This window comes from Schistocerca americana, chromosome 3 (genome assembly GCF_021461395.2).
Source record: "Schistocerca americana isolate TAMUIC-IGC-003095 chromosome 3, iqSchAmer2.1, whole genome shotgun sequence".
Taxonomy (NCBI): Eukaryota; Metazoa; Arthropoda; class Insecta; order Orthoptera; family Acrididae; genus Schistocerca; species Schistocerca americana.
The window spans coordinates 232,491,929-232,511,967 of record NC_060121.1 but is presented as its reverse complement, the minus strand read 5'-3'; the positions used below and the strand labels follow the sequence as shown (position 1 = coordinate 232,511,967).

Sequence of the window (20,039 nt, the reverse complement as noted above, 5' to 3'; positions counted from 1 at the left end):
TATGAAGATTTTCATTTTTAGTAACCTATATAAAGAGGCAGTAGCATTGTATATAAGAAGAGAAATTCAAAACATTTAGCCCTGAGCAAGAGCACGTAGAGCAATTATGGCTTATGTTTAAATATTGATTAGCCTTGCACTGCATAAATGAATACCAAGTAGAACAGTTTATGGTGCAAGTGATCTTCCATGGTATCATATCACTGTAGATAAACTTCTGAAGAAACAGTGGCTGTTGTAAAATAGATGTAAAACAAAGCATAGAACAAAACATATATAGACAAGTTGGTTGGTCAGTTGGTTTGTGGGGCTGAAGGGAGCAGGGGCCAGACTACAAAGGCCATTGGTCTCAAGACAGAGATACAGAGAGAGAGAGAGAGAGAGAGAGAGAGAGAGAGAGAGAGAGAGAGAGAGACTGAATGAAATGCATTTTGCTGTAACTAGGGAAACCTTATGAGACCTCCAATGACTACTGTACTGGACTCTTTTTGGAAGACCTCTCAGAAAACCCAAATAACTTGTATTCATATGTTAAGGCTGTCAGTGAAACTGAGGTTATTGCCCAGGGATTACACGAAAACTGAAATCTGGTGCAACAAAGCAAAATCAAAAATGCTTAAGTCCATTTTCAAATAGAATCTTACTAAAAAAGAGCAAATGTGCAGCTCCGGTTTAAGTCTCACACAACTGCAAAGATGCATGATATAGCCCCAATGGCATTGAGAAACACCTGAAATCAGTCAAATTTGTCAAGGATCCAGGGCCCAATGGAATGCCTGCCAGAGTATATACAGAATTTGCATATGCGTTAGACCCCTTTTTACTCATAATATAGTAAGGACCCATGGAACAAAAATAATGCCTAGTGATTTGAAGAAAGCACAGGTCACAATCATTTACAAGAAAATCATCATTCAATCTCACTGATGCCCATCTGTTGAAGAATCATAGAAATATTCTGAGCTCAACTGTAATAAGGTACTGCAAATAGAATGACAGCCTCTATACCAATAAGTATGATTTCTGAAAACTCATATCATACAAAACCCAACTTAATCCTTTCTCACATGACATACTGGAACCCATGGACCAAGGTAATATGGTGGATGCACTATTTCTTGACTGTCAAAATGCATTTGAGAGGATCTCTCAGAGGGGAGGACCCAGATGTTGTCTTGAATGAAGAGTTCTTTGTTGTTGTTGTGATCTTCACTCCAGGGACTGCTTTGATGCAGCTCTCCATGCTACTCTATCCTGTACAAGCTTCTTCTTCTCCAGGTACCTACTGCAACCAAAATCCTTCTGAATCTGCTTAGTGTATTCATCTTTTGGTCTCCCTCTACAATGTTTACCCTCCACATTGCCCTCTAATACTAAATTGGTGATCCCTTGATGCTTCACATGTCCTATCAACTGATCCCTTCTTCTAGTCAAGTTGTCTCACAAATTCCTCTTCTCCTCAGTTCTATTCAGTACCTCCTCATTATTTACATGGTCTACCCATCTAACCTTCACCATTCTTCTGGAGCACCACATTTTGAAAGCTTCTATTCTCTTCTTGTCTAAGCTATTAATCATCCATGTTTCACTTCCATACAGGGCCTCACTCCATACAAATACTTTCAGAAAAGACTTCCTGGCACTTGTATCTACACTTGACATTAACAAATTTCTCTTCTTCAGCAATGCTTTCATGGCCATTACCAGTCTACATTTTATATCCTCTCTACTTTGACCATCATCAGTCATTTTGCTCACCAAACAGCAAAACTCATCTACTACTTTAAGTGTCTCATTTCCTAATCTAATTACCACAGCATCACCTGCTTTAATTTGACTACATTCTATTCCTTGTTTTACTTTTGTTGATGTTCATTTTATATCCTCATTTCAAGACACTGTCCATTCCGTTCAACTGCTCTTACAGGTCCTTTGCTGTCTCTGACAGAATTACAATGTCATTGGCCAACCTCAGAGTTTTTATTTCTTCTCCATGGATTTTAATTCCTACTCCAATTCTTTTTTCCTTCACTGCTTGCTCAATATATAAATTGAATAACATTAGGGATAGGCTACAACCCTGTCTCACTCCTTTCCCAACCATTGCTTCCTTTCATGTCCCTCGACTCTTGTAACTGGCATCTGATTTCTGTACCAATTGTAAATAGCCTTTCCCTCCCTGTATTTTACCCCTGCCACCTTAAGAATTTGAAAGAGAGCATTCCAGTCAACATTGTCAAAAGCTTTCTCTAAGTCTACAAACGCTAGAAACACAGGTTTGCCTTTCCTTAATCTATTTTCTAAGATAAGTTGTAGGGACAGTGTTGCCTCACCTGTTCCAACATTTCTATGGAATCCAAACTGATCTTCTCTGAGGTCGGCTTCTACCAGTTCTTCCAATCATCTGTAAGGAATCCATGTTAGTATCTTCATGTTAGTATCTTACAGCCATGACTTATTAAACTTATAGTTCGGTAATTTTCTCACCTGTCAACACCTGCTTCCCTTGGGATTGGAATTATTATATTCTTCTCGAAGCGTGAAGGTATTTTTCCTGTCTCATACATCTTGCTCACCAGATGGAAGAGTTTTGTCATGGCTGGCTCTACCAATGCTATCTGTAACTTTAACAAAATGTTGTCTTCTCCGGGGGCCTTGTTTTGACTTAAGTCTTTCAGTGCTGTGTCAAACTCTTCAAGACATATCATATCTTCCATTTCACCTTCATCTAAGGCCTTTCCATTTCCATAATATTGCCCTCAAGTACATCTCCCTTGTATAAACCCTCTATATACTCCTTCCACCTTTCTGCTTTCCCTTCTTTGCTTAGAACTGGGTTTCCATCTGAGCTCTTGATATTCATACAAGTGGTTCTCTTTTCTCCAAAGTTCTCTTTAATTTTCCTGTAGGCAATATCTATCTTACCCCTAGTGATATACTCCCCTACATCCTTACATTTATCCTCTATCCATCACTGCTTAGCCATTTTGCACTTCCTGTCAATCTCATTTTTGAGACGTTTCTACTCCTTTTTGGCTGTTTCATTTATTGCACATTTAAATTTTTTCCTTTCATCAGTTAAATTCAGTATCTCTTGCATTACCCAAGGATTTCTATTAGCCCTTGTCTTTTTACCTACTTGATCCTCTGCTGCCTTCACTATTTCATCCCTCTAAGCTACCCATTTTCTTCTACTGTATTTCTTTCCCATGTTCTCACCAATCATTCCTTAATGCTCTCTCTGAAACTCCCCACAACCTCTGGTTCTTTCAGTTTATCCAGGTCCCATTTCCTTAAATTCCTCCCTTTTTGTAGTTTCTTCAGTTTTAATCTACAGTTTTTTAGGGTAGGGAGGACAGAAAGAAACCAAATTTTAAGAGAGGTTAGAACTGAGAACAACCTTCAGTTTGAGAAAGAAACCAAAAAACGTAATTCTAGCTTATTACATCAGCATAAACAGCTATTGGTTAAGAATTTTTAACAGTCAGCAGATATTTTAACTCTACCCAATTTTAAGTCAGTCAATGTGAAATGTCAGCTATCTTTATTGCATCAAAATACTCGAGGACTGAGAAATAAAATTAATGAATTAACTATCTGCATAGATGAATTAGAGTCTTCACACCCAGCTGACATAATCTGCCTCTCTGAACATCATGTGACCACTGTTATAGATCTTTTAAGTGTTATAGGGTTTAGGTTAGCATCTCATTTTTGTGGATCAGAAATGGAGAAAGGAGGAGTTGCCACATTCATCAGGAACTGTCATAAATTTAAGAACATAGACATTCATAAATTTTGCCTAGAACAGCATATGGAAGCATGTGCAACAGAAGTAGAATTTCACAAAAAATCCTTCATAATATTAAGTGTATATCGAGCACCTGCAAGTAACTTTAATCTGTTTGTAAAGCACCTTGAAGCTGTACTGGCCCATTTAACAACCAAAAACAAAGAAATAGTGGTTGCTGGTGATTTCAATGTAGAGTTCCTTAAAGACTCTCCCAATAAGAACTTATTTGAGCTAGTAACACTATCATTCAACTTAATTCCCACTGTAAAGTTCCCCACTAGGGTAGCCAATTGCTCACAAACAGCCATTGATGATATCTTTATAGAAAAGTCCAAAGAACAAAATTATATTACAAAACCAATAGCCAATGGCCTCTCAGACCATGACATGCAGTTCCTTCTGTTAAATGTTAATACTGAACAGGATATAAAATCTGTTAAATCTGAGCTCAAGATGGTAATCAATAAGCCAAAAATTGATTATTTTAGGACACTCCTCAGACATATTCACTGGACTGATGTTTACAGTGCTCTTGGCATGAATGAAAAATATAACGCTTTTGCTAATAAAGTGCTTACCTTATTCGAACACTGTTTTCCCCCAATACTTACCAAGGTTAGAGCAAAGTCTACATAGAAGCCATGGATTACTCAAGGAATAGGGGTATCTTGTAAAACAAAAAGAAAACTGTATCTGTCAATCCGAAACAGATCCGATGTTGATGCTATAGCACATTACAAGAAATACTGCAAAATATTAAAGACTGTAATATGGACATCAAAGCAAATATATTACAAGGAAAAGATAGTCACATCAGATAACAAAATAAAGACAATATGGGATATAGTGAAGGAGGAGACCGGTAGAACCAGACATGAAGAGGAACAAGTAGCATTAAGAGTAAATGACATATTGGTGACAGATGTGTATAGTCTCAGAACTTTTTAACGAACATTTTATAACTGTTACTGAAAAGATGGGGTTGTCAGGTTCGGTAGATGCTACTATGGAATACCTCAGACCAGATATTTCAAGTAACTTCCATAATATGAATTTGACCCTCACTACCCCAGCAGAAATAATGTCCATCATAAAATCTTTAAAATCAAAAACATCTAGTGGGTATGATGAAATATCAACAAAGTTAATTAAAGAATATGATTATGAGCTAAGTAACATATTAAGCTATCTGTGTAACCAGTCGTTTATCAGTGGAATATTTCCTGAATGGTTGAAATATGCTGAAGTTAAAGCCACTGTTTAAGAAGGGAGATAAAGAAATAGTATCAAATTTCCATCCAATTTCACTGTTGCCAGCATTCTCAAAAATGTTAGAAGAAGTAATGTACAATCAGCTTTATAACCATCTTATCTCAAATAACATACTGTCAAAGTCACAGTTTGGATTTCTAAAGGGTTCTGTAAAAATGTGCTTAATTCATTACACAAAAAATTGCCGGCAACTGGTATATGTTGTGATCTGTCAAAGGCATTTGACTGTGTAAATCACAAAATCCTTTTAAATAAATTAGAATATTATAGTGTAACAGGAAATGCTGCAAAATGGTTCAAATGTTATATCTCTGGCAGAAAACAAAGGGTGTTATTAGGAAAGAGACATGTATCAAGCTATTAGGCACCATCCAACTGGGAACTAATTACATGTGGGGTCCCACAAGGTTCCATTTTGGGGCCCTTACTTTTTCTTGTGTATATCAATGACCTTTCATCAGTAACATTACCAGATGCCAAGTTCGTTTTGTTTGCCGATGATACAAACATTGCAATAAATAGCAAATCATGTGTAGTCTTAGAAAGATCAGCTAATAAAATAGTTGTGGACATTAATCACTGGTTCCTAGCCAATTCTTTGTCTCTCAACTTTGAAAAAGCACACTACATGCAATTCAGAACTTGTAAGGGGTGTCCCACGAGTATATGCCTAACATACGATGACAGGCAGATAGAAGAAGTGGACAGTGTTAAATTCTTGGGATTATAGCTTGATAATAAATTCAACTGGGAGGAGCATACCACAGAACTGCTGAAGCGTCTCAACAAAGCTCGATTTGCAATGCGAATTGTGTCAGACATAGGGGATATAAAAATGAAAAAGTTGGCATACTATGCTTACTTTCATTCCATAATGTCATATGGGATTATTTTTTGGGGTAATTCATCAAGCCAAGCTAAAGTTTTTCAGGCACAAAAACGTGCAGTAAGAGTTATATGTGGTGTGAACTCAAGAACATTCTGCAGAAGCCTGTTTAGGGAACTAGGGATACTAACTACTGCTTCCCAATATATTTATTCCTTAGTGAAATTTGACATTAAAAATATATCACTTTTTCAAACCAACAGCTCAATTCATGGAATCAATACTAGAAATAAGAATAATCTTCACAAGGATTTAAAGCCACTTAGTCTTGTACAAAAAGGTGTGCATTATTCAGGAACACACATTTTCAATAATTTGCCAGCAGCCATAAAAAGCATAACAACCAATGAAATTCAGTTTAAGAGAAGCCTAAAGGATTTATTGGTGGCCAACTCCTTCTACTCCATTCATGAATTTCTCAGTAAAACCAACTGATTTGTGTGTATATATTTATATAAGTACAATATAACTTCTGCACAATTTCAGTGCAGTAATGTGTTCATTGTAAATAAGTATTATAGTAGTTGTATGACACGTTTATTACCTTATAAATAAATAAAAAACTTTTTTGTTTTAAATTCAGTGCATTAGTATTTGTAAAATGACTCTTTCATATAGTGTTCATTAAAAAATGACAATCATTCCACTTGGGACCTGTGGAATGGTACATTAGCTTATTTGTTTTAGTTGTAAATATTTGTCATGTAGTTTTTCTGACATGTTCTACATCCTGGAGGACCTCCTCACTACGGGTCAAATGGAATGAAAGCAAATCTAATCTAATCTAATCTAATAACCAATGAACTGTGGTCAGAGTCCACACCTGCCCCTGGAAATGTCTTACAATTTCAAACCTGATTCCTAAATCTCTGTCTTACCATCACATAATCTATCTTAAACCTTCCAATGACTCCAGCCCTCTTCCACACATACAACCTTCTTTCATTATTCTTAAACCACGTTTTTAGCTATGATTAAGTTATGCTCTGTGCAAAATTCTACCAGGCGGCTTCCTCTTTCATTCCTTAGCCCCATTCAATTTTCACCCACAACTTTTCGCTCTCTCCCTTTTCCTACTCTCAAATTCGAGTCCCCATGACTATTAAGTTTTTGTCTCCCTTCTCTATCTGAATAATTTCTTTTATCTCATCACACATTTCATCAATCTCTTCATCATCTGTGGAGCTAGTTGGCATATAATATTAGGCATGCTTGAGAGAAGTATAATGGAACCCTTTCAATTAATATTGTATATTAATTCCCTGGCATACAACATTGTCAGTAACCTCAGATTTTTGCAGATGATTATTTATAGTGAAGTACTGGATGAACAAAGTTTCACAAATATCCAACTAGAACTGTTGTAACACGATTCACATTTTCCTTCGCACTTCACATAGTGTAGACTGGGAACTGTCTGCTAGGCATGCCCGATGTGAACTGACTGGGCACAGCCCGTGCTGTCTGAGTTGTTGTTCCGCCGGCAGAGGGCACGGCCAAATTCTCGCGTGCCCTCTGGTAGATGGAACTTTACTTGCACCAACTCCTGTCCATGACATGCCGTGCCGATGTGCACCTCCCGCAAACTTTCTGGTGGCTACTGCAAGAACTTGATAAGATTTCGAAGTGGTGACAAAGACTGACAATTTATTTTAAATTTACAGAAATATATTGTAAATGTAATTTTATTTATCTTGTAAATAATACATTGTGTGCAGAGGAGCACATGATGATATAGGCCAAGTCAAGAATGGAGATATATAGACATGGTAGTAGAAGGATGTGAAGTTTCTTAAATAAGGGCTTGCATGAGCTTCTTGTGGCAACATTTTCTATGGCTCTTACAATTTTCTTTTACAAATAAAACAACTTTTGATGGCAGATGCATTTCCCCAAAAGCTTATGCCGTATCGCAATAAAGATGCTGCCCGGGTGAAGTATACAGTTTTTAGTGTCTCTTTCAATGTGCGACCGGAAAGAATTTTGATAGCATAACAAATTATATTCAATTTATTTGTAATGTATTTTGCATGTTGGATCCATCTCAGATCTTATTGGTTTCATATTCCAAGAAATTTTGTAGAGCTTACATTTTCAAGGGTTCTGATAAACAACTCTATGTCTGGTGTTAGTGGGCATTTATTTTGCACTGTGTGTAAGTGCATTGTAACTGTTTATTCTATGTTTATTACTAAACTTTTTTTCCAGAAAACCAGTCTGTAGATTGGGTGGTACACTTTTTAATCTCTTGCAATAATCCTTCTATGATCCTTCCTTCTATTACCACATTTGTGTGATCTGCGAACTTTAAGTAACTATGGTGTGGACTGTTTGGTTCCAAGTCATTTACAAACAGTAGAAACAGAATTGTTCCTAGAATGGAGCCTTGTGGTACACCATACTTAATGCTCTGCTTTTCTGAGCAGTAGGTCTTTATCTTGTTCCCTTCTTGGATAGCTTAACTACTTGCTCTCTATTTTGGAGGTATGATTTGATCCATTTAAAGGCTGGGCCACTAGTACCTACAGATTCAAGTTTCTTAAGCAAGATGTAATGACTGATGACATCGAATTCTTTAGAGTTGTCTAGTGATATGGCTGAGATATGCTCTTTGCTGTCTGTTGCATTTAAGGCTTCATTTAGGAATGCAAAAATAGCAACCTCTGTAGATTTAGATTTTTGGAATCCATGGTATGTATAAAACTGTACACTTCACAAATGGCAGAAAAGCAGTAGTATATGATTACAACTTCAAATTATTCACATTTGAAATCAGTCATATCACACAAATTCCTAGATATAACAGTAGAAAACAACAGGAACGCCTATCAACAACATAGGAAAAGACAGATTGCTAATTACCGTAAAAAAGACATGTCAAGTTGAAGACAGGCACAATTAAAGACACTTAGATATCACTTTTGGCCACAGCCCTCATCAGCAAAAGAGAAACACACACAATTCATACACACAAGCTAGCATGCCTCACATGACACAACCACCAACTCTAGCATCTCGAGCTGTAATGTGTTCCAGCTCAAGAGCAAGGGACCCACGTCAAATATGAGTAATGGGATATTCAACATATACAATAAAGGACACATGAATGCTCACAGGTTTGTTGGACACATGGGAGAGCAACACATATATTCTGAAAAACCTAAATTGGCAGATGCTTGAAGGTAGACACCAATTATGCCATAAAAGCCTACTCACAAAGTTTTGAGAACTGGTACTAAGCAAAGAATGTAGAGATATCTTCAGCCTCATACATATTGCTCCATAAGGAATTGGGAGTGACAAATAGGCTATGTCTAAGTCATTTAACCACACTATCATTTCTTCCATGAATGCTAGTACCACAAGGTAAGCAGGAGCACTTCTGTGAAATTTGGAATGTAGGAGAAGAGGTACTGGCAGGAGTTAAGTTGTGAGGGAGGGTCATGAGTTGTGCTGGGATACCTGCCAATAGCGCTTTTGCCCATGAAAGCCAAAGGTCGAAGGTTCATGTCTTAGTATGGCACACAGTTTTAATACATTCTATGACTATTTCAATGCCTTGATTGTTTGGGCCATAAAAACAACTAGGGATACTTTTTCATGGATTGTGTCCTATCTCCATAACAGAATGCAGATGATCAGATTGACAAACTACACTAATGGTATTCTGTTCTGCTGATTCCTTTCAGTGAATGTAAAGGGTTGTTCAAACATTGAAATGTTTGCTGATGACACAAGGATACTAATCAAAGACCAAATCTCAACGATAACAGCTGCATATCCAAGGTGGTGGCTGAACAGCAGATATTTTGCAGGACACTTTTTAAGTTACCAAGTATTCTAGTCATTCCTTACAGGTCCCTTACCTGTCTCTATCAGTGTTCCAGCCATGATACTTCTTACTGTAGTCAGTTTGTGCATAGCTTCCAACATTTGTGTTATTATATTAACATGTATTAATGCAAGGAAGTGAAAATTGTATGACCAGTCTGTTATACATAGTATCAAATAACCTTTATCTGTATTTATGTACCTACCTTGAATATAAGGTGACTTGTCCAATAAATGATGCATGAGCTGCATATTTAGATAAGAGTACCCATAAAAATACATCATAATACAACTGCACAAGTTACACAGTTTTTATCACATGAGCATTACATGTAGCACTGTTAGCTGTGGACAGGGCGCTATTGTTGAAGCACATAAGTAACTTTTATTACTCAACAAATTTCAATATTCTCATGTAAATATTAAGCTGACAAAATGGCAGTTACATAGCACAATTCAGAAAGTAGCAACATTTTTGTTAGTACTAGGTTTCCCATCAAATTTGATGTGTTTCTTACAAGTGATATCTGCATCTTGTCAGAAGTTGGTTATTAAAACAGTGTGTAGCATTAATTACTAACTATTGTTTGTCTTTGTTAATCTGTACCTTGATTCATTTCATAATATTGAATGTTCTCCTTCATAACAGGATCTTCAAAATACAAAACCAGAAGGTATCTTCATAATTTGTGAGATTAATATAAGTATTTAGGTATCTGTCACATATGTGTCTCATGATATACTTCAGTAATTTACATCCTAACTTATTTTCTTCAGATGAAATAAAAGAACTGAAAACTGAGAGGCGAAAAGAAATTGTTTTGGTTGGGTCTGAGCTATTTGTATCATGTCAAGCTGACCACAGTTTAAGTTACTGTTGGATAAGGCACCCCAATGGAACCAGAGTGAATGCAAATACTGACCTTCTGTCAGGAAGTTGTATGGCAGTAACTATTGCAAATATGGAAGATGCTGGTCCATGGGAATGTCATCTTGGCCTACCAAATGAAGAGAAAGTCGTTTACATTGATGTCACTGTTACAGGTATGTCCATATGAGCTCTTTCTGTTACTACTGATGAGAATAGAAAATGTACTGTCTGCACTGAGGAGGGTAGTCAGAAAGCCAAACCTCAATTTAGGGAACTCCTGAACGACATGAACTATAATGATATATTCAGTGTGCATGTCATGAATTAAAAGTGCAACACTTTTATTAATAAAGTCTTCACCTAATTTGAAAGTTGTTTTCCCCCTGAAAAAGACAATGGATTGCTCAAGGGACAAAGGTATCTTCTAACACAAAAAAGGAACAGTATCTGTCACTCGGAAGCAGTTCTGATGATTCTATGATAATTACAAGACATATTGAAAAATGTGAAAAAGATTAGTGACACTGGGCAACAAAACAGAAAACATGACTGGATATAGTGGAGGAGGAGAGTGTTAGAACCAGAGATAAACAGGAGCAGATAGCATTAAGTGGGTGCAGAGTGGCAAAACTTTCCAACAAGCATTTCATAACTGTTACTGAAAATAATGGGTTGTCAGGTACAGTAGATGCTGCCATGGAATACCTCAAACCAGTCATTACAAATAACTTCATTAATATGAATATGATCCTCACTACAACAGGACAATTACAGCCTACCATAAAATCTTTAAAATCAAACAATTCTAGTGGTTATGATCAAATATTAACAAACCTCATTAAAGAATGTGATTCTGAGTTTAGTAACATATTACGTTATTTGTATAACCAGTCACTTATCTGTGGAAAATTTCATGAATGGTTGAAATACACTAATGTTAGGCCCTTGTTTTTGAAAGAACATAAAGAAATGCTGTCAAATTTCTACCCAGTTTCACTTTTGATAGTATTCTCAAAAATTTTAGGTAAGATATTATGCAATTGGCTGCTACACTGTCTGACAACAAGTAACATATTGTCAAAGTCAGTTCAAATTACTACAGGATTCTGATTTGAGACGGAAATTTACAGGCACAACAAAAGTGTAGTAAATTGATTAGATACTTAATTACAATCTACTGGCATACTCTGTGGACTGTCAAAGGCATCTGAATCTGTAAATCACAGTATCCTTTTCAGTAAAATTGGAATGTTATGGGATAACAGGAATTGATGCAACATGGTTCAGAGCATATCTCTCCGACTGGAAACAAAAGCTGTGAATGGAAAAGAGTTCTGTATTAAGCAATCAGTTATCATCCAGCTAGAAACTGATTACATATGGTGCTCCACAAGGTTCCATCTTATGGCTGTTACTTTTTGTTAATGACCTTTCTTTGGTAACATTACCAGATACCAAGTTTGTTTTGTTTGCAGATGATACAAACATCACAATAAATAGTAAATTAAATACAATTTTAAAAATAATGGTTAATGAAATTTTCATGAATATCAAGAAATTGTTCATAGCCAAATCTTTGTCACTAAACTTATCAGAGACAGATTAAATGCAGATTAGAACTTTTAGAAATTTCCACTCAGTATGTGCCTAAAATATGAAGACAATCAAATAAAAGAGATTGACAGTGTTCAGTTCTTGGATTACAATTTGGCAGTAAAGTCATTTGGGAGGAGCATGCCACAGAACTGCTGAATTACCCAAACAAATCTTTGTTTATATGAAGACAGTAACTGTTCTCAAAAGAACAGATACCATTGATGACCATGCAGCTTCTCTAGAATAAATGATAATTAATTGAAACCCTCAGCTGCCGACAAGTGTTGTTGATATATACCTCGATGGGGAGAGCTGAAAATGTGTGCCCTGACCAGGACTCGAACGTGGGATCTCCTGCTTACATGGCAGACTGGTGTGAAACATATCTTTTCTACTGCAATGTCTTTGGTGTTACAAATGGCCTACAGAATGCAATAATTAAATGAGGACATATTCCTCTGTTATTGTGCGTCGATACAAATTGCAGTAAACATCTTCAAATATTGTTACTGCGAACTGTATTCACAGTACTGGGGAGGGCATATATATTAGTTCTAATGGAACTAGGTGTTTTGATAAGTTTGGGAAATGCTTTTAAATTGTAATTTTATCTTTGTACTTACCAACATAACGGAAGCCTAGTTGTACAAAAGGGTGGACATGAGCTGCTTCATTGTCTGTAAAATGGAAGCAACCATCAACCCCATGTGCTATATGCTAAAAAATATCCAGAACATAGGGTACCATGTGTACAATTGTTCAGCCATATTTTCTAGCAGACTGTGACTCCTTGGCTGCAACAGTGTCAGATCATGCCAGATCTTGGACTATTCATTCTTCCGTTGTGAAGAAGTGAGTATTAGAATGAGTGGAAGAAAATCCTGGAACTAATGTACATAGAAGTTCAGCATCTCTCAGGGTTAATCATCCTCTAGTCTGGGTGATTATGCATGAATAATTGCTATAACCATATCACATACATTGTGTCCAACCCCTTCACCACAAGATATGCCTGCCATAAAGCAGTTTTGCCAATGATGGTTGTAAATATGGTGTGAAGATACACTTTTGACAACAATGATACTGTTCACAGACAAGGCTGGTTTCAGGAAAATGAGACTGACAATTTTCATAACCAACATGTGTGGGGAGATGTATATTCAACTGCAGTTGAAGAAGCAAGGCATTGGTGCCAATTTTCAACTGATGTGTGTGCAGGAATTCTTGGCAATAGTTTAATAAGACCTTACCTACTACCTAATAAATTGACTAGAGCAAGGAATTATCAGTTCCTATCAAATGACTTGCCTGTCATGCTAGAGGAGGTACCATTCTAACAATGGGTGGAAATGTGGTTCATGCATGATTGAGCATCAGCCCATTTTCTCCTAAATATCATAGAACTCTTCAAATACACATTTATCATGGAGATTCAATACATTGGACAACTTGTTCCTTCTATCTTTACCCCTTGGATTTTTGTTTGTGGGGACACTTCACATTTTTGTATATGTAAGCCACATTAATAATGCACAAACACTACAGGAATATTCATGTAGTAAGATGGACATCAATAAACTACGGGAATGCATCATCAATGCATGCCAGCACATCCATGACCAACTTGGAGTTTTTCAGAGACTGCATCATTTCCTAAGATACTGATACAAATAAGGTATTTGGAAAAGTCATTAATTGGTTTTCTGCAAGTGGGCTTGCTCTAAACTTTGGAAAAACACAGTACATCAAATTTTCTGCTGGGAAAAGTACAGTTCCTTCAATAAATATAACACATCAACAGAAGTCAGTAGACAGGGTAGAGGATACTAGATTTTTGGGTGTATATATGTAATGAGAATCTTATGAATATAATAGAGAGGGAAACATTCCACGTAGGAAAAATATATCTAAAAACAAAGATGATGTGACTTACCAAATGAAAGTGCTGGCAGGTCGACAGACACACAAACAAACAAACACAAACATACACACAAAATTCCAGCTTTCGCAACCGACGGTTGCTTCGTCAGGAAAGAGGGAAGGAGAAGGAAAGATGAAAGGATGTGGGTTTTTAGGGAAAGGGTAAGGAGTCATTCCAATCCCGGGAGTGGAAAGACTTACCTTGGGGGGAAAAAAAGGACAGGTATACACTCACACACACACATATCGATCCGCACATACACAGACACAAGCAGACATTTGTAAAGGCCACATATATGTGTGGATGGATATGTGTGTGTGTGCGAGTGTATACCCGTCCTTTTTTCCCCCTAAGGTAAGTCTTTCCGCTCCCGGGATTGGAATGACTCCTTACCCTCTCCCTTAAAACCCACATCCTTTCGTCTTTCCCTCTCCTTCCCTCTTTCCTGATGAGGCAACAGTTTGTTGCGAAAGCTTGAATTTTGTGTGTATGTTTGTGTTTGTTTGTGTGTCTGTCGACCTGCCAGCACTTTCATTTGGTAAGTCACATCATCTTTGTTTTTTTATATATATATATATATATATATATATATATATATATATATATATATATATATATATATATATATATATATATATATATATATATATATATGTGCATGTGTGTCTGCTTGTGTCTGTACATGTGTGGATGGATATGTGTGTGTGTGCGAGCGTATACCCGTCCTTTTTTCCCCCTAAGGTAAGTCTTTCCGCTCCCGGGATTGGAATGACTCCTTACCCTCTCCTTTAAAACCCACATCCTTTCGTCTTTCCCTCTCCTTCCCTCTTTCCTGATGAAGCAACCGTTGCTTGCGAAAGCTAGAATTTTGTGTGTATATTTGTGTTTGTTTGTGTGTCTATCGACGTGCCAGCGCTTTCGTTTGGTAAGTCACATCATCTTTGTTTTTAGATATATTTTTCCCACGTGGAATGTTTCCCTCTATTATATTCATTTTATATATATATATATTTTAAAAATTTTGATATGAATATAATAGAGGGAAACATTCCACGTGGGAAAAATATATATAAAAAACAAAGATGTTAAGATGCCGTAACTTACCAAATGAGAAAGTGCTGGTATGTTGATAGACACAATAAAAAACACACAAACACACACACAAAGGAGTCATTCCAATCCAGGGAGCAGAAAGGTAAGTCTTTCTACTCCCGGGATCGGAATGACTCCTTACCCTCTTCCTTAAAACCCACATCCTTTCATCTTTCTCTCTCCTTCCCTCTTTCCAGATGAAGCAACCTTGGGTTGTGAAAGCCTGAATATTTGTGTGTGTGTTTGTGTGTTTTTTTGTTGTGTCTATCAACATACTAGCACTTTCTTGTTTGGTAAGTTACAGCATTTTTGTTTTATATACATATATTAAAAATTTTGTTTCTTATTTGCATTTCTTGTGCACTTGACACGTTCCACATCATAACGGCTACCGTACCATGGAATTGGTCAATGGAACACGTAGCCAACTAACTAACTAACTAACTAACTAACTGGACAAAGTATGCCTTACCATGAATGGTCGGCATATTGCACACGTCCTTTAGTATTGGCTCACAAGTGGAGGTCATATATATAGCAAACAGATTACATAAGATCTGATGTTTCACAGTTACAGAATAATGTTTTCTCATTTGTTTACTGCATTCTGCAGGTTTTTGATAATACCAAACAGTTTGCAGTAGAAGACACATTTCACAGTAGCAAGCATGAACAAATGCTCATAGCTGTTTTGCTATGCATTATAGGGTCCATGTTAAATGGACATTTTTCTTGTTTTGGCCCATATTACCACATCTGGAAATATGGAATAACTTTTTAACACTCTGTACATATGGAAAATAAAGTATGGAATAACAGCAATATGAATGAGAGACTAAAGAAATGATACCGGAAATTCTATGGACATCTGTTCAGGATGGATTCAACTTGACTAATGAAGCAGGTTCTTAAGGCATTGGAATTCAAACTAAAAGTTTCTGACAAATAGTTCAAGGAAGGGCACTGAAGTGAATAATGGAGAATCTGTAACTGATCAAAGAACAGATCACTGATCAACAGCTTTAAAGGCTTCGATAGTGAGCAAAAGTAGAGCAGTGGCTGAACTGATGAGAGAATACAGGCAGCTAGAGAAGGATTGCAACAATTTTGGGCATCAAAATAGGCTTCCAGAAATGTGTAACAGTTACCTGATGTGGTCTATAATGTTCCTAAGCAAGAGAAAAAACTATTAATTAATACAGATTGCTACTCACCACATAGGGAAGGCCTTGAGTGGCAAACAGGCACATTTGAAAGTAGATTAAGTTAGCAGACAAAGTTCTTCCTCAAATTTAGAAAACACACACACACACACACACACACACACACATGGCCTTTGTTATTTCTGAGCACTAAGGCACAATTGTAGTGAGAATCTTGTCTGGAATGGTTAGTGGCAGGTGGTTGTGAGCAGGTTGCTAAAGGCTTCAGCATCAGAATAGAGTATTTATTTCTAAACTTGAGGCAAGGATTCAAAATCAACGTGGAATTTATTCTTGAGTCTTATATTATGGATGCGCATACCAAATTTCAGCTCAAGTGGAGTTTTATTGTCAGTTATCACTAAAGATTAAATGTAATGATATGTGAATGTAAGAACAGGTTTTGTTTAAACATCCTAAGCGTGCATACAAACATTAAAGTGAAATTGAATGAATACATTGTTACAATAGTCAAATAGTTTAGATAGTCTTACTTTGTTTAATTATCTGTTTAAATATTATTTTTACTGACTACTTTTGCAGAAGAATTTTCTTGTGGTAAGCCTAGTACTGTGGCCTCAATAAACTACTGTACTAGGCTTACCTCAGGAGATTCTTCTGTTAAGACAAGTAATGACAGTATATAAAATACTACCATTTTTGTCTGCCATACAACGGAATATAACACAGTTCTGAATGTGAAGCAGATGGGATTTAAGTTTTGATTAGTCTGCAAATATGTTTACTATATTTTTCATTATTCTCCAAGCTGACACCAAATGGTTTTACACAGTAATATCCAGTTACTTTGTGTGTAATTTTCAATAACAGTTCTGCATCAGAAGTAAAGATCCTGCAGTAGTTGCAAAACAAGAGACAGGACAGCAGCCAAAGAACAAGATAACATCACTACTGACTTATACATAAAGCTCATGATTCACAGGTAGCAAATGCTAATAATAATTTCTTAACTATAGTAGAAAATATTGCTCTGTCCTGGAATTTCCCTTATTGTCTATCAATCAGCTAATAATGATGCATTATTGTTTCAATAAAATGTAATTACTTTTGCTATTTGACACAAATTTTACATTAGTTACTAAACTGTAGGACATTTAGCATACAGTTTTTTCTTAATAATTGATATTTTTGAGACAATATAGTATTAATATTACTGAATTGTGAATTTACTGTATTACTTTTCATTTTTTTTAATATTATAAATTATTTTGTTAGTGTTCACCACTAACAGTCCACCTCATGATTTCAATAATTGAACATTGATTCGGACATTAAATTAATTTTGTCTTTCACATTAATGTCACAACTTATGATGAATGCGAAATTTATTTGGATAAACAGTGGGCCACCCCATATCAACAAATTTCTGTAAGACATTAAATAGTTTAGCCTACTGCTAGATTAAAGTACCAAATAAAAGGAAGCTCCCTGAAAAATAGTCCACAAAGTGAGAATTATTTACACAAAACCAAAATACAATGCAAAGTCTGAAGAGATAAATTACAAATATGAAATATGTACACATAAGTTTTGCTTTGTACACTAGTTTTAAGATGGTTGAAAGAATTTTAGTAAATATATTGTATATTATCATATGAATGGATATGTTAGCAAATTGAGTTTGAACATTAATCACTGAAACAATTGGGAGATGCAGGTGAACAGGTGTCATAATGAAAATTTAATATATGTGCTGGGCACTGGAACTATGTATCCACATCGTTCAATATCTGTCTTCATTCAATTTACAGGATCAAGACTGTATGCTGATAAAGCAGTCACACTAAGTGGTAATTCAGCATCTTTCATTTGTCACTCAGTACCTACTGGACATAGCTTGAAGTACTGCCGCTTTGTTAGGCCTGATGGGAAAGGCTTCAGATTGACTGATGAATCTATTTATGAACATTATAGTTACAATGGTGCTGGTCTACAATATGGAGACTGTGGTTTGAAAATCCACAAACTTGGACAACAAGATATTGGACAGTGGATATGTGCAGCTCTTGTACTTGGTGAAAGAATAGAAGGTAGTGCCTCAGTCATGATTACTCAAGAAGGTATGTATGAAATCCACAAATATTTTACGTATAGATAATTGAAATTTCATATAATTCCAGTTTTGTTTCAGTCATTTCAATGACAATCTGTAAGATATATTTCACATAACAAAAAGAAAAATTCTACAGTAGAATCAGTAAACCTAAAAAAAAAAAAAATTATAACACTCCGGGTGATCATTCCAAATATGCCCAAACTAACGAGTATCGATGAAAAGAAACCTGTGTTTTTACTTCTTCACAAATTATATCAGCAAAATAAAAAACTCATTAATTCGGTTATTCATTCATCATATTGTATAGACCCCATTACTAAGGAGAATCTTCAGCAATTTGGTACAATTTAAGACTTTGTATAACAGAATTTTCAGACACATATTAGTAGCTAGTATAAATGGTCACTATCACTCAGTGTCTATAGTTTATTTATGCATATTCAAGCCATAACTGGATGCAATAAAATTAACAGGAAAGATTCTGTTATGAAAGATGCTGCAGCTTCCTCAGTTATATTAAGTACAGTAATGGCAGTTTGATTGCTTCTTTTAATAATTACATGATTGCTCTATCAAGTGTCAAAGAATAACAATTAGGAGCATACTGAAATGGGACAGGGCTATTAATAATGAACATTGTTATTTGTCTTGTTGCTGTTGCTGAAATGAATCTTCTATCCTTAAGAGTCAAAATAATCAAATATTTGCTGAATTGATCAGTTAATTAGTTATATTTTTCTCTCTCCAACACACACACACACACACACACACACACACACACACACACACACACACACACACACACACACACACACACACACCTGTTAAGCTATTTCAGTTTTTCTCTACAAAAATATTATTATTTATAGCTGTTCAGTTGCAACATTTTGCATTTTTGTTACAATATCAGTTCATTTAATATACATATACAGTTGCACTTCATTTCCATTTTGCATGGAAGATTCTTTGCTTCCCCCAATGCCAGATACTGTAATGTGCCTTAAATTCAAAATTTGTTATACCTGAAAATATGCTCATCACATAAAAAAACTGTATGAAAGTTAGTGTTAGTTGCATACCCACACACTCACTGACTCAGATATGCATCCCATTTGGGCTAGACAGAAAACTCACTTCTGTTGAATGGTGGTGACTGAAAAGAGATATAAAATGGCGAGAGATGAACAAAAGGAGCAGATTCTGTTGAATATCATACAGGTATGAATGTTTAGGTGTGCATACAGGAGATGGCTGGTATGTGTGCAGATGGGGAGAGGAGAAGGGTTATATCCTAGAGACTTGTTATCAGAAACAGTAAAAAAAGGGAAGTGGAATCTGTATTGACACAGAGAAACAAGAATAGAAAATATGGTTGAGTAAGGAGAGGCTGTAGAGCTGGCCCTGGGGCTTAGAGTTGAATAGGATGAAATCAGGATTGGGAATAGATGGACATAAATGATATGGATTAGCAGAGATTGACATCAGGAGGGTTGGAAGA

General features: G+C 36.0%; 1 protein-coding gene across 1 annotated transcript in view; it reads left to right on the top strand.

The window, feature by feature from the left end:
• LOC124606774 overlaps positions 1–20,039 on the top strand; it is a 243,173-nt gene that overhangs the window by 183,478 nt on the left and 39,656 nt on the right. The window contains exons 11-12 of the mRNA XM_047138830.1: positions 10,560–10,826; positions 18,237–18,545. Coding sequence (XP_046994786.1) covers positions 10,560–10,826; positions 18,237–18,545 — 576 coding nt within the window. The remainder of the gene's footprint in view (positions 1–10,559; positions 10,827–18,236; positions 18,546–20,039) is intronic.